The sequence below is a fragment of the Tiliqua scincoides genome, chromosome 5, assembly GCF_035046505.1.
Source record: "Tiliqua scincoides isolate rTilSci1 chromosome 5, rTilSci1.hap2, whole genome shotgun sequence".
NCBI classification, from domain to species: Eukaryota; Metazoa; Chordata; class Lepidosauria; order Squamata; family Scincidae; genus Tiliqua; species Tiliqua scincoides.
This window is the reverse complement of record NC_089825.1, coordinates 128,073,067-128,087,750: the sequence shown is the minus strand read 5'-3', so window position 1 is coordinate 128,087,750 and position 14,684 is coordinate 128,073,067. Positions and strand designations below refer to the sequence as shown.

Below are 14,684 nucleotides of genomic sequence, written 5' to 3'. Positions count from 1 at the left end.
TTGACATTTCCTGAGAGAGATGTTTTGACCCCATTTGCTTCCTGAGAAGGAAATGAGATGAGGGAGGGTCAGGGGTGGGTGGGTGTAACTTCAGAATTTGGTTGGTTGTCCTGTAAGTCAGCAGGCAAAGCTCAAGGGGGTTTTCCAAGGAAGAGAACAGACCGAGTATGGATCTGTAGGTCCAGCTGATAGACCTCACTTTGGGATCATCCTAACCCCTCCAAATGCTGGTTTTGTGAGCCATTCCAGCAGGGGTTCATTCCTCATTCTCACCCCCCTCCAGATGCTCCCCCCTGCTCCAGTTTCTCATGGGTATGGGCCTTTCAACATGGATATTTGTGGATGTGGCCCACCTGAGAAATTATACAAAATCTACACATTATTGTTTGGGCATTGTACATTTTATCATTTCCTTGTTGCCTTTGGCTTCCTCCCTTCTGTCCCAGCTTCCTTTGCCTCCTTTCACATTTGTCCATTTTTTCTGTACTTATTTGCTTTCAGCCACTCTGGCCCCATTCTCCCCATTGATTCTCCCCAATCCTTCCAGCCATTGTCCCAGAATGTTTCAGGAGGAAGAGGGCCATTTCCCAGCAAGTCTTCCTCCTTTGGGGTAGGGTGGGGTTCTGCCCCTAATCCCCACAGGCAGCTCCATAGGGAGATACTAAGTGCTCACTGCCCCACAGAAGTTCAGCTTTGGTCTACCACCCCATGCCACAGATCTTTCTCGGGGTGCTTGGGAACCCAAGGCGGAGGCACAAATATTAGAGATGAACAATGTCTATGGTCATAACGAGAGGGAGAGAGGCTGCCACGATGAATGGCAATAGGTTAGTCGGCAAAGGTCAGGAAGGCTCTTTGGTTAGGAGGTGAGTCCCAGGGAGAAAGACTTGGGAAAGCAGGCAGCAGTTCAGAAGACTGGATGGTCACCACTTCAGGGCGCAAGGTTGAGTGACTAAGACACAGACGAGAGACATTTGTTTGGGCAAGAAGCTGAGAAGGGCTGAAAAGAGAGGGGGCAACGTCATTGCCACTAGCGTCAAAGCTGACCATTCAAAGATCAGGTGTCCAAAAATGCTGGTTCTGGGCACAGATGCTGGTGAGCTTGACCAAAGCTTGATGCTGGCGAGCTTGACCTCTGAGAGTTCAGAGGAAACACGGATTGATGCAAGATCCAGAATTTTCCGTGGGGCGTGGTTGGGCAGAGACACTGCTAGCATCCACAGGGCATCGCTGCCACCCGAGGTCCAAAGTAATATAGTCATTATTGCCATGGGATCATCGTGTGTATCACAGATGAGGGTCAACAATTGCTGGTGATGAAATGTCATTGCCACTGAGGACAGGATCAAGACGGCGCCAAGGTGCCAAGCAAGGAGGTGAAGGCCAGCGCTTGGCGGGAGAGCTCCGCCACACACTCTCGCATCTCACGGGCGGCGGGAGGTGACGGGTAGCGCAAAGCAGCGCCCTTGACAGATAGGACGGCGTCTTTGAGGGCCTGGCAGAGGGCACTGCTGGCAGCCCCCACCCTGGCTCTCACTGTTGCCGAGGAGGCAAGGCGAGACACTGTGTCCCCCACGAACACCAGTTTGTGTGCAGTGATGATGACAAACTTGCCGTGTGGCACAAAGACCCGGGGAGGCTGGTGGGCAGCCGTACTGGTGAGAAGCGCCTCGATGGCCGAGAGCAAGGTTGCGTAGTGCGTCTGGCACTGCCCTGTGTAGAACTGCAGCAACTGGCTGTCCTCGGGGGAGGGCGGCACCTGGACGGCAGAGGGAGAGATCAGAGGAACAGTTGGAGTTAGGGGGACTTCAGGCTGTTTTTAAGCAGGCAGTGAAAAACATGGCCACTTTCCAGCCCAGCACCTTTCTATGGTGTAGGTGGCTGAAAAAATCTGTTTTCTTTCCATTTAAGCAGTTTTTTAACACTGTGAGGAGACTGGAGCTTGAGGTAAGTCAGATTGGAACCTGAGAAGGGCCCAGCTGGATCAGACCAAAAGCCCATCTAGCCCAGCTTCCAGTAAAGCACAGTGGCCCAGCAGATGCCTTAGGGAGCACACAGGGCAACTAGATACCTGCATCGCCACCCCTTTGCATCTGGCATTCAGAGACAGCCTACTTCTAAAACCAGGAGTTTGCATGGAGCATTTGGTGGGCCCCTGGGGCATTTGGTGGGCCACTGTGAGATACAGGAAGCTGGACTAGATGGACCTATGGCCTGCTCCAGTGGGGCTGTTCTTATGTTCTTAACTACAATTCCCAGGAAGCCTTGCAGGTCTCTTGTTATCTGGTGTGCTCCCTGGGGCATTTGGTGGGCCACTGTGAGATACAGGAAGCTGGACTAGATGGGCCTATGGCCTGCTCCAGTGGGGCTGTTCTTATGTTCTTAACTACAATTCCCAGGAAGCCTTGCAGGTCTCTTGTTATCTGGTGTGCTCCCTGGGGCATTTGGTGGGCCACTGTGAGATACAGGAAGCTGGACTAGATGGGCCTATGGCCTGATCCAGTGGGGCTGTTCTTATGTTCATGTACCCCTCATGGCTTGTAACCTGTGATGGATTTTTCCTCCAGAAATCTGTCCAATTCCCTTTTAGAAGCATCCAGGCCAGGGCCATAACCACTTCCTGTGCAAGGAGTTCCACAAATTACATGTTAGCTCTGTGATTCTCAGACTGTGGGTCGAGACCCACTAGGTGGGTCACAAGCCAATTTCATATGGGTCCCCATTCATTTCAGTGTGTATTTTATTTTTTAAACTGTGGATTGGATTGCTGCCTTTGGGATGTTTGGGGAATTTTTTTTAAACAGATCAGCAAACAGACAGGGAGGATTAGGAGGGTTCTTTATATTTATACTTAAACTTATAATTATAATAAACTTTTAATTTACTTACATCCTTAATTGATTTGATTTTGTCGTATGAGGGGGTGTTAAAAATTTTTCCTGCTTGATGATATAACTTTCTGCCATGACAACACTGCCAGGTTAATGACATCACTTCCGGTGGGTCCCAACAGATTGTCATTCTAAAAAGTGGGTCTGGGTGCTAAAAAGTTTGAGAACCACTTTGTTACCTAAAGAAATGTTTTCTTTTGTCAGAACAGACAAGAATTAGCTCGGGAGAGTTAGTTCTCCCACCACTCAATGTTAAGTGGATGTCAACTGGTTCTGGTGTTGTGTGAGAGGGAAAAGAACATCCCTCTATCCATCCCCTGCATAATTTTGTATGTCTCAGTCCTGTCCCGTTCCCCCCCCCATGCCTTTTCTCTAGACTGAAGAGCCCCAAACGCTTTAGCCTTTCCTCATAAGGGAGGTGCGCCTGCCCAGTAATCATTTTGGTCGCTCTCTTCTGCACCTTTTCCAATTCTACTATGTACTTTTTGAGATGTGGCAACCAGATCTGTACACACTACAGTACTCCGGATCTGTTTTGTGCTTTCAATTGTCACTTAATATGTCAGAAGAGAGCTTGTGCAGTTTAAGGCAGGGGTCTCCAAACCCTGGCCCGGGCACCAGATGCAGCCCGCAGCAAGCCTCTTTCCGGCCCGTGGCCAACTTCTTGTTCCCTGAAAGCTTCTGGCCCACTCAACTGAACATAACCAGAACTGTGCTCTGATTGTGTCTGGAGGGTGTTCTGAGGGCCAGAGAGGTTGAATGAATGGGCTCATTCATTCACTCATCTAAGTTCCATCTTTAATTTATTTATTTAAATTTTTTTTCCGGCCCTCCACACCACGCCAGATATTTGATGCAGCCCCCTGGCCAAAAAGTTGAGACCCCTGGTTTAAGGGATAGAGAATTGGCCTGGTGTCTGAATCCTAGAAAGCTAGAGTCTGAATCCCATCTCTGCAACAGATGGACCACATGGCCTTGGCTGAATCTCAACTTGCCCTTTAAAACAATATGGAAGAAAAAAAAAGGAATGGGGGAAGGACAAATTTCACATGGAAATATTGATATCTGCCTTCAGCTTAGATTCTAAACTGAGTCCATCAGCAACAATAAAAGCAATAGATATACCACCTCTTCAGTCTGAGCTGCGTCTCCAGTTGATTCAAGTCCAGGGGTCCCTTCAGGAGTTGTTGCTTTGGGTTGGATTTTATCAGCCCCCTAGGAAGAGATGTACTTTGGTGACTCTGCACAACATACAATTACGCTGCACACAAAAAACACAGAATGTGGTGCAGATCCAGCTTCCCAGAGACACTCAGATTTAGACCAGAGACCAGCCACATTTTCAGGAAAGGTACACGCTGCACGACTTTCAATAAGGTGGCTTGGCCTGTGTCATTCCTGATTTCTCCCCACAGTTACACAGACTCAATTCTTCTGCTGCTCTGAGCCTTTATTTACTGTTGTTTGACAAGGTGCTTTCCTTCCACTTCTCTCCTCATCTCTTAAGGTTGCAGCCCTCTGCATGTTTCACAGAGTAAGATCCACTAAACACCTCTGAGTAAACATGCAATGGGATTGCACAGAATGGTTTTATTACATGTACATAACTTGACTATATTCAAGGAAAAATACTGAGCTTTTGTGACTGTTGAAAATACCTGAAATACTTTCATGATAATATTTGTGATGGAGGTTTGTTTAATAAAAATACTTATGCAAAAATGAGCAAACTTATGCAGACATGTCTAATTTGACTAATTTATACAGGATGCCAAATTAAGTGATAGGCACAGAAATTTTATTTGATTTTTTTTTTTAAAGCACAGAGTACACTATACACAATGGCGGAAATGGGGTACAACATTAATCTTCAGCTCCATCACAGACACAACCCAATTAAAAAATAATAATCTGGTTTAAATGTTGGGTTTTCCTGAATGAATCCTTCTTATGTGCTAACTGTGGTTTCACCAGGGTGCTGGAAATTCCATGAAAAAGCACAGCCTGGCTTCCCAAGTCAAGCAGTGTAGCTTGAGGGGGTGCAAAGCACTAAGTTTTGCAGGGAGCCTCTCCGCAGTGTGCAGGCATAGAGACATTCACCTCTGTTTTGCTCCCACTGCCCAGAATGGCTTCAAAAGGGACAAGCTGTTTGCACACGGTGGGGAGGCTTCCTGCAAAACATAGTGCTTTGCATCCCGTCTAGCTATGCTGCTGTCCAAGTCCTTCTCAGGACAGCCAAGGAAGATAAATTGGTTTATTGGTGTGAGGGGCAGGGTTGTTGGGGGAGGGGTCAGCAACGGGATGCCACCTGTTTTGGGGGGAGGGTCCGATCTCTCTGCTGCACATTGGGAAGATATGTAGCAGGTTAACGTTTGCCCAGAGAGAGGGTACAGTGCTAGGAAAAAATGTCACCAGCTGGATTCCTGCCTGTCATGCAGCTGTTAAGTAGGCGCTGCTTTCCTGAACTCTGCCTTTCCAATCTGGAAACAATTTCAACTGCCTACTTAATGGTGGCTTATGGCAGATAAAAGCACAGGCAGTTTTTTTTTGTTTTTTTTAAAAGCTATTACTTGAGCAAGAAGCAAGAGTTCTTTTTTGGAGACTCCTCTTTGAAGGCTCCCTGCTCCAGATCCTACTCCGCCCTTTTCCCTTGGCTGGCTCCTCTGCCTGGCTCCTCTGCCTCCCCCAGGACACCCCCTCAAGCCCACCTCCCTTACTGCCTTTCAAACTCATCTGGTCCATGAAGCCCTTGACCCCTGCTCTAACTAAGCATAATTTCCTGCACATGACACACCCACATGTTCTACCTCCATTTGCCCCTCTATCCCTCCCCCTCCCCTTTGCTGTTTTTTTTTTTATATATATATTTCAGGCAAGGGTTTGCTTTCTCATTTCTTGTCAAGCACCAGGCACAGAGACGGAGCCATGTATCTCAACAAACAGTCCCATGTCTGCCCTGGGACTAAAGGCTGACCCGGGAATCACACCCAGGGTTGCTGTTCTGACCTTGAGGTGCACGTAGTCGTATTCCTCGGCCAGACGGATCCCCTCGTACTCATTGTGCCCGTCGTCGGGGAACTGCTCCGGCTGGTCCCCTGTTCCAAGACCCCCTAGCCGGGGTGGTGGTGGGGGGAGTGGGCGGTCCTGGATGCTGCCCTTCCGGACAATGCTTGGGGATGGGGGTGGGGGCTCCACAGAAAGCCGCTCTTCACTGGGCAGGGCAGGCAAGGGGCGGCGCGACAGACTTTCTGCTGAAGGCAGGCGGGGGCGCGAAGGGGGCCCAGGCTCCCTCAAGTTCAGTCCTTGGAGTGCCCCCTCAAGAGGCAGGGAGCTGGGGGCCAGCAAGGGAACATCATAGATGCCCCCATCTTCTTCCTCCTCCTCCTCTTCCTCCCGGCCTCCATCCAAGACTTCCTCAGGCGACTCATACAAGTTGAGCAAGGCCGAGGCCCGGCGCAGATTTGATGGGGTGGCGTAGACAAGAGGCCCCTCCGAGCCCCCATCTTCTGCCTCCTCTTCCTCCTCCTGGCCTGAGGGTTTCTTGAAGGCAAGTGGCACATCGTAGGGGTCATCAGAAGGAAGAGGGGTCGTGGGCTGCGGCGCCACACGGGCGACTTTCTTAGGACACTGAGAAGGCGAGTCGTAAGTATCGGATGGAGGGTCCCGAAGCAGGGATGAGGGGACATCATAAACCTGTGAGCAGAAAAAAAAAAAGCACACAGAAGAGGAGATTTGGTGGGCTGCTGTGAGATACAGGAAGCCGGACGAGATGGGCCTATGGCCTGAGCCAGTGGGGCTGTTCTTATGTTCTTAAACTACAAGTCCCAGGAGGCCTTGCAGGTCTCATGTTATCTGGTGTGCTCCCTGGGGCATTTGGTGGGCCGCTGTGAGATACAGGAAGCTGGACTAGATGGGCCTATGGCCTGATCCAGTGGGGCTGTTCTTATGTTCTTAAACTACAATTCCCAGGAGGCCTTGCAGGTCTCTTGTTGTCTGGTGTGCTCCCTGGGGCATTTGGTGGGCCGCTGTGAGATACAGGAAGTTGGACTAGATGGTCCTATGGCCTGAGCCAGTGGGGCTGTTCTTATGAGATGGGTGAGAAAACTGGAGCAAAATAGTGGATTTAGGGCCCAATCCTATCCTACTTTCCAGAACTGATGCAGTTGTGCCAATAGGGCCTGCACTGCATCCTGCAGTGGGCAGGGGGGGCAATCATGGAGGCCTCTTCAAGGTAAGGGAACATTACATTTGTTCCCTTATATTGGAGCTGCATTGTGACTACATCGGTTCTCGAAATTTGGTTGGAACTGAAATTAAATGCCAAGCTATATGTTCAGAAGAGTCACATGTCACTGAATGGCAGAGGCTGTGCAATCTAGGTGTTGACACATGGGAGGCAACGGGTGCAGGAAGCAGTGGTGTAGCTAGAAGGGGCGTCAGAAAGTGTTTTGCAGGTGCCTCACCGCGGTGTGCAAGTGGCCCCCCCCTTTGGAGCTATTCCCAGTGGTGGGAGCAAAATGAAAACAGGTCAGGCCCGCCCCAGGCCTTCCTTTGCTGGCAGTCTCTTCCAGCTGGCTGACCACTGTGTTTCTCTGCTCTTGATCCTTGAGAGCACAGGTGGAACAGGGCTCATGGGAGGAAAGGTGGGCTTAATGTTTTCAGCTAAATATACGTTAGCCACCTGTTCCCATTTCTACAATCCCTCCAAGTGCTATGAAAAATCAATAAAACAAGGGGTTTGCATAAAGAGCCTCCAAGCTCAGAGAGCAGACAACTAGTTCCCTGGAACTACTGCTCTCCAGTTCCACACAGACTCACAGATCAGGTGCTCCAAACCCAGGCATATCCCTTCCATTTTAAATTCTGAAGCACATGTCCCCCAGCCCTCAGCCACCCCCCGCCAAGTTTTCATCCATCTAGGGCAACCTTCACCTCTGCCACAGAGGCAAGAAAAGCATGCCCATTTGCTTTGGAGACAGCCGTCTCCACCTTTGGACTGGGATACAGTTACGTCCAGAGACCAGGCTGGGTGCAGCTGTCATCTGCAACAGATGGGCCCAGCTGTCCAGAAAGACAACCCTCCTTTTGGAAGGATGCACCAGCAAACAATTGCAATGACTGAAGGCCAATGCGCCCCATAATTTCTGTAGGGACTGCGTGGTGCCCTAAGGGAGCTTTGGAGCACTCGGGGATGACATCATCGTCATCACTGAGCTCCAGAGCACCATGTTGGGAGATGCATGGCTCCGCAGCTCAGAGGGAACACTGCTGGTGCCATCCCAGTTATCAAAACTTCAGGACTACCCAGTGCACCCTAGTCAGCTTGGGATGGAGACTGGAGGTCAGAATGAGAAAGGCGAAGAGGGCAATGGCAGAGAAGCCTGGCAGAGATCAGGCACGACCTGGCCGGATTGGGAAAGAAAACATCACTTGGTTAGTGTGGAAGAGACAAAATGAATTCAGGGGTGAAGATGAAGACTATGCCATTGTCACACCCTGGAAACACACACAGGACACCAAAGCTTTCCCTTTAATGGCTGGGGCTGCTCAGAAGCCTAGGCTGTCACAGAGTCAATGATGACACAACTGCCACCTTGACCCTCCCCCCAGGTCTCCAAATAAGCACTCACCTCTGTGGGGCCCCCATCTCTCCTGATGCCGCGAGGCACCCTGTAAATCCCCTCCGGGGGAAGTGGGCAGGGCCGAGCAGGTGGTGGCACCTCATACACCTGGGAAGGAGACATCAGATTCAGACACCTTTATTAGGCATTATTAAGCATACCAAAAAAAAATAAATACAGAAGTGCACAAACATAGCAAACTACAAATAACACTTCAGAGAGTAGAGGCACGCTTCAGATTAGTCGCCACGATTTGTGAGATAAATTTAGCTATCTGAGAGACAACGTCAAAATCAGTGGAGGTTAATAAAAACTGCAGTCTAGCAAAATCCTCAGCAAGGGAGTTTAGGTGAAATTGGAGGGCCAGACATTTCCTTCTGGCCTCATTGTGAAGCGGACAATGAAGAAGAAGGTGGTCTAACGTTTCTACGGCCCGCTGAGGGCAGGGACAAATTCTTTCCTGAAAAGGAATGCCATTAAATCTACCCCAAAGAACAGAAGATGGAGGAAGGAGACATCAGAGCAGGCCAAAGAGATGCCCAGGTGGCAGGGGTATGCGTGTGTGTGTGTGTGTGTGTGTGGTATTCATGGTGATGAAGCTCACAGTGCGATTTCTTGGGTTCTCTCTGGCGGTCGAAGCGAGCCGGCACAGTGAGGCCTGAAGTCCCAGCATCAGGGTTGGCAGTGACGTCATGGGCTAATAGCTACTGGCTGACGCCTGCTCCTGCATGAATTTGTTTCATCCCCTTTGAGAGCCATCAGATGATTTGTTTAAATCATGCGAGGCCGGCACTCATTTGTAAATTTAATCCCAAGCGATTTCCACTTCAGGGTTCCAACTCGGCTCATCTGTGATTTATTGGCATGATTTAATTGCGATGTGATATTGCCGTGGGGTAGCCCCAGACAGTGGCCACCCCTATCCCTAGTGGCACATAATTCCCTAATTTAATTATGTGTCATGAGCAGTGGCATAGCTAGAGGAGGGGTGGCGCAGTAAGCACTGAAGGTGCTGCAATGTGCCATGTAAGCCACGTGCCACTTGCTCTGACAGCAAGCAAGTAGGAGGGGCCGCTTACAGGGCACATTGCAGCGCCTACAGTATTTACCATGCCACCCTTTCTGCAGCTACGCCACTGCTCATGAGAAGAGAGACTTCTTTTCATCTCGCCCAAATCCAGTGCCACTCCATTTCACCAAGTGACCCTCAGTTCAAGGATTCTGAGAGATTAAAAAGAGAGAGAGAGAGAAACACCCCAGAACCAGAAATGCTCCAGGCAATTTTTTCTCAGTCTGCCCTCCAGGGAGGCATTTAATTCCTTAACAGATGGGTGCTGACGGAATCTCGCTCTTTGCATGCTCAGAAGCTTTGGATACTTTGGATAAGCTGCTAGGAACATTCCTCACCTCCTGCTCTTCTTGCCTTTGCTGAAGAGGTCCAAATTCCTGGCCTGGTTGGTGGTGCACAAAAGTGTGTATATATGTGTGTATGTGTGTGTATGTAAGTGTCAGGTGACTTTCCTCACCTCCTGCTCTTCTTGCCTTTGCCCCCTTCTTCTCTGTTCATCCCGGGGCACTTCATAGACAGTCCCAACCAAAGCTGCCTCCTTCCGGGGTACCTGGTAGACATCAGCTGACGTGGGATTTCGACGAGGAGCTGGCCCTGGAGAGCCTGGCTCAGGCAGGACTTTGACCCTGTTGGCGGGCACAATCCCCTGTTGGCCATGCAAGGAACAGAGGTGCCACCCCTCCAGGCCTGGGGCCTCTGGTTGCAGCAGGACCATTAGGTCACCCTTCCGGAAGGATAGTTCATCGGGGCACTCAGCAGTGTTGTCATAGAGAGCTCGGCACAGTTGGGCCTGAAGGGAATAAGACAGAGGGCAGGTGAGGGAATCACGGCCTTGATCTCCTGTTCTCTAGGGACAGCAAACCTATCTCCCCCAATACTACAACCAAACAGCTGCATTTCAGTATTCACAGGCACACCCAAAACCCAGCAAAGAGGTGGGTCTGTTCTCCCTGAGCGCAGAGATGAGACACAAAAAGAAGAGCCTTGGAGGATCAGAGCAAGGTCTCTGTAACCCAGCTTCCTGCAGCAGCCAACCAGATGCTCTTAGGAAGCCCACAACAGCCTTCCCCTGTTGCCAGTCTCTCAGCAACTGCCTTCAGAGGTACAGTGCCACTAAATACAGAGGCTCCATTTAACTCACATGGCTAATAGCCACTGTTAGACCTGGTCCTCCTCATCCATGAATACAATCACTCTTATCAATAGAGAAACAAGAGGGCATAACCCACTCAACCAGAGGTGCTTGTTGTACACTCAACACGGGCACTTTCAAGTAGACCCGGGAGAGAAGAATGCATGGCCATGCCTGGATACAGTGGCTCAGGGCAGTGGAGGAACTATGCATCATAGGAATGCAATAGATCCCAAACAGATGACTGGTGCAAATGGCACTCACTCTTGGATGGTGAGATGCACCCAGATCCAGCCAAAAATAGTGTCCTCAAAAGTGAGAGGCACTCAAAATGTCACTATACAAGCTCTTCCAGACCTAACTGGTCTGAAGTCTGGTATCCCCCAATCTGCTCTCACTCAGGCCCTCTCCACCTGACTCTTTACCAATCGCTCTCCTGCCTTTCGGCTCTCAGCATCTGTCCTCAGTCTCCATGACTCTCCCTTTTGCTACCCAAATCCCCCTAAATCCCCCAGTGCCATCTGTTTTCCCCCAGGCTTAGCTTAACACACAGCCCTCCACCTCCCACTTCCACAGCCACCCACATAGCCAGGGCAAAAAAATATACACACATGGCAGGACTCATAGTCCAGTGGCTTTAGGAAGTCACCCAAAATGGTACCTCCTAGCTCTTACTGTACCACTCCAAAATGTGTGTGTGTGGGGGGGGGGGGGGTTAGGGTTACTGCTCTCCCATTAAAACCTCCCTGAATCCAGAAAACCAGTGCTTCAGAGAGAAAGTTCTTTCTGACACTCAAGCCTTCCACAAACAGGGACTTTTTGGAAAAAGAAAAGATTCCATCCTACAATCTCCATTCTGAAGTGGTGCAGTCCTGCCCCGTGAGGGTTGTGCTATGTGCTTCTTCCGAATATACAGAAAGGCCCTCATTTCCAATACAAGTTATGGCATGACTGACACTCCTGGGAGAACGGCAGCATGCCAGGAGACACCCTATCCAAGTGGCAAGGAACAGTTTACGCCACAGACAGCCCACGTCTGTCTTCTTAGGCGGCAACTGTTCTTCAGACAAGCATCCTGAGGTGGAAGCTTATTGGCCATGTCCAGGAGTGGTTGGGTTCTGCAGCAGAGTTGGTGCGCCCATCAGTAAGGGCTCCGTGGTTATGGAACACATGTGCTGGGGTACAACAGACAAATGGGATATGGTGTGAACAAAAATCCAAGAGGAGGATTTGTGACACTGAAGGGCAGAACGGCTCACTCTCTCTTGCAACTTTTGAAAATAATCTTCCCTTAGCGTTGAGCTGGCCAAATGGACCCCACACCCATCAGAGGCAGTGGAAGTTCTGGGGGTGACTGGCCCCAGGGCCAGGTTCGGCCCTGGGGCATGCAGCATCCTGGCCCTTGCACTGCAGTCTTCTTTACAAGTTAAACCACCATGGGAAAATGTTTTAACACCTCTTGATTAAACTTTGGGAAGTTATAAAAGCTTCACCCTCTGGCTCAATCTGGACTGAATTGTCCACCCTGGCACAGACACTCCATTCCTGTTTGACTTCCGTTTGTCCCCTTTGCCTTTGAGCCAACCCAGCTCCCCGAGCAGTCCATGCTATGAAAATAATCAGATTAAAACAAAGTCACCACTAAGAGGATCTATACTCTGGCATTCCAGTATCAGGGTAGAAATACTAATGAATCCTCCTGTATAAAGTACAGTTTGACTGCACTTGTCGTAAGAGGCGACTGAACAGCCACCGGGTAGATGGGACTCGTCAGCCTGAGAAGGCAGCTCATCTGAGAGAAGGAAAACTCTGATCCCAAACCTCCACTGCCTTGTGGCTACATCCAGTTATGGAAAAGGCTTCAGGAGTCAACCTCGAGACAAAATCCGGAGCCTGAGTCCCTGAGGCAGTTCATGGCTGAACACAGTCATGTTCTGGCAACTCCTGCGACGTCGCTGGAACCAACCGTATTGGCTTCTGCCTTTCCATTGGACCATTTCAGCGACGTGGAGAGGGGGGATTTGCTGCATGGGTAACAGTCTGTCCTCCATATCTACTTTACCCAGGCTTCGTGCACTGGAGAGGACACTGTTCTAGAACCACTATTCAGAGCGCGATACCAGTCTTCTGAGACTGAAGGATGCCAACCTCCTGTATAGCATCTTTCACATACTTGGCAGCCAAGGAGGGAAAAACCCAACCAGGGTGTTGACAAATAAATACTCTGCCAGGGATGATCTCATGAGGGTGTTTGGTGCATGACCCCAGAAAACAAGAGCGTTGTTCAAGAAGTCAACACATGTTTTCAAACTAAAGTCCTCAGAGGGAGGCTCTGTAATGATGGCAGGACAGACTGCTGGCCTCTGCTTTTCATAAACCACAAATCTAAGTCACGCTTTAAACTTGAGCGGTTCCGGGGCAAAGGGATGCCGGAGCCTCCTTCCCTGCTGCCCCCTTAAGATGCTGTACTAAGTTACAGCTATTTGACAGTCGAAATAAGGGACAAACTGCAAAGCCTTGTGAACATTCACTGCCACTACCGCACCCAGAGGTCCCATGACAGTGTCCTGTTTTAAGGCAAGCCTTGCCACTGCTCGACCAAACTCCTTTCCCAGGCCAATGCAAGACAATCCCAACAAAGTACCGTTGAAACCATTGAGGTACGTTAGTGGTGACCTGCACGAGAGCCCTATTTGTTGAGATGGCACTGAGTCAGGACTCAGTACTTTGTTTGAATACAACCCCATGAGTCTAGAATTACCAAATCTGATGCAAAACAAATTGTGGAGACTGCCTCTGATAAAACAGCTGTAGGGATGGGGGAGTACTGAATGAAGTTTGATGAGCAAAAATTGTCATTTACGCCATTCTTTTTTCCTGCATTTACTGTTCCAAGCCCCCCTTTGTTTCACACAGAAGGCTGCCCACCCCCTTGTCCTTGAATGAATGCTACACCTTCTGCTCACCCACAAAACTGTGTGGCCCTGTAATTCTTTTGTCCAAGGTCAAAAGAGCTTCCAATTCCTGCCTCACCCCTGGACTTTGGCCAGGGCTAACTAGTTCTCTCGTTCTAGTTGAGCATACTCACAGACATGTCGACGTGCAAGTGGCAGGATCGTTGAAAGGAGTGAAAAGACTGAAGATCCAAAAACTACACTTTTTCCATTCCTCTAATTCATTAAGGCGTCTGAAAAAAATATCCCTGGTTTGAAACCCATTTTTTTTTTTTACTTTGCACTGCTCGCTACTGGAAAAGAAATGAAAGATTCCTGAGAAATTTAATATCTGGTTTTTTAGTATATCTAAAAAACAAAAATTGAGTTCTCTTGGCCTGGAAGGAGCTAGGAAAGACTGAAAAAGGTGACTGCAATCCTCGGTGAAATGTCCGTTGGGGAAACAATGCACCAGAGAAAAGATTTCAAAGTAATTAAAAATAATAATAATTCCAACACTTTGATTGCAGTGATTGTGGTCCTTCAAAGTCCAGTCAGTTTCAGTTTGCAATTTTTTTTTCTCCCCTAAGTTTTTTAAGTCTTCTGGTCAGCAAAAGCTTCCTAGAAAAGCCATCTGGCTAGGCCTGATGCTTTCAAGCGGCATAGATTGAGGCAGGCAGAGCAAAAGCCCAACAAGTTGGAACAGGGAGTTATGTTGCAACCACAGGGTGGAATTGCAAGCCGAATGCAAGGGAGAGACATTTGCAAAACTGCTCTCCAGAGCTCCTGCAGAAAAAAACAAAGTAAAATTGGCACACACAGAACAATGACAGATTTTGCAAACTCATGAAATCCAGAGAGACTGAACTCCTCTCTTGGATTTAAAAGTCATGACCTTGGAAAGTCCCAGTATATAACCAAAAATCCATGGATAACACTCAGAATAAAAGAGTAAATCCAGAATAGAATTGCTTTTATCCAAACTTTTCCTGAGAAGACAGACAATACTGAACCGTCTTTAGAAAGTCATAGATGTTC

General features: G+C 49.2%; 1 protein-coding gene across 1 annotated transcript; it reads right to left on the bottom strand.

Moving 5' to 3' along the window:
* Nucleotides 1-1,223: 1,223 nt before the first annotated feature.
* On the bottom strand, nucleotides 1,224-13,807 carry EFS (embryonal Fyn-associated substrate). Its single transcript, XM_066630425.1, has 6 exons — nucleotides 13,802-13,807; nucleotides 10,039-10,371; nucleotides 8,522-8,620; nucleotides 5,898-6,584; nucleotides 4,017-4,106; nucleotides 1,224-1,759 (listed from the first exon to the last, which is right to left on the bottom strand). Exons 1-6 carry the CDS (start codon nucleotides 13,805-13,807, stop codon nucleotides 1,346-1,348), a joined length of 1,629 nt encoding a protein of 542 aa, XP_066486522.1. The 3' UTR covers nucleotides 1,224-1,345.
* Between the last annotated feature and the right edge of the window lie 877 nt (nucleotides 13,808-14,684).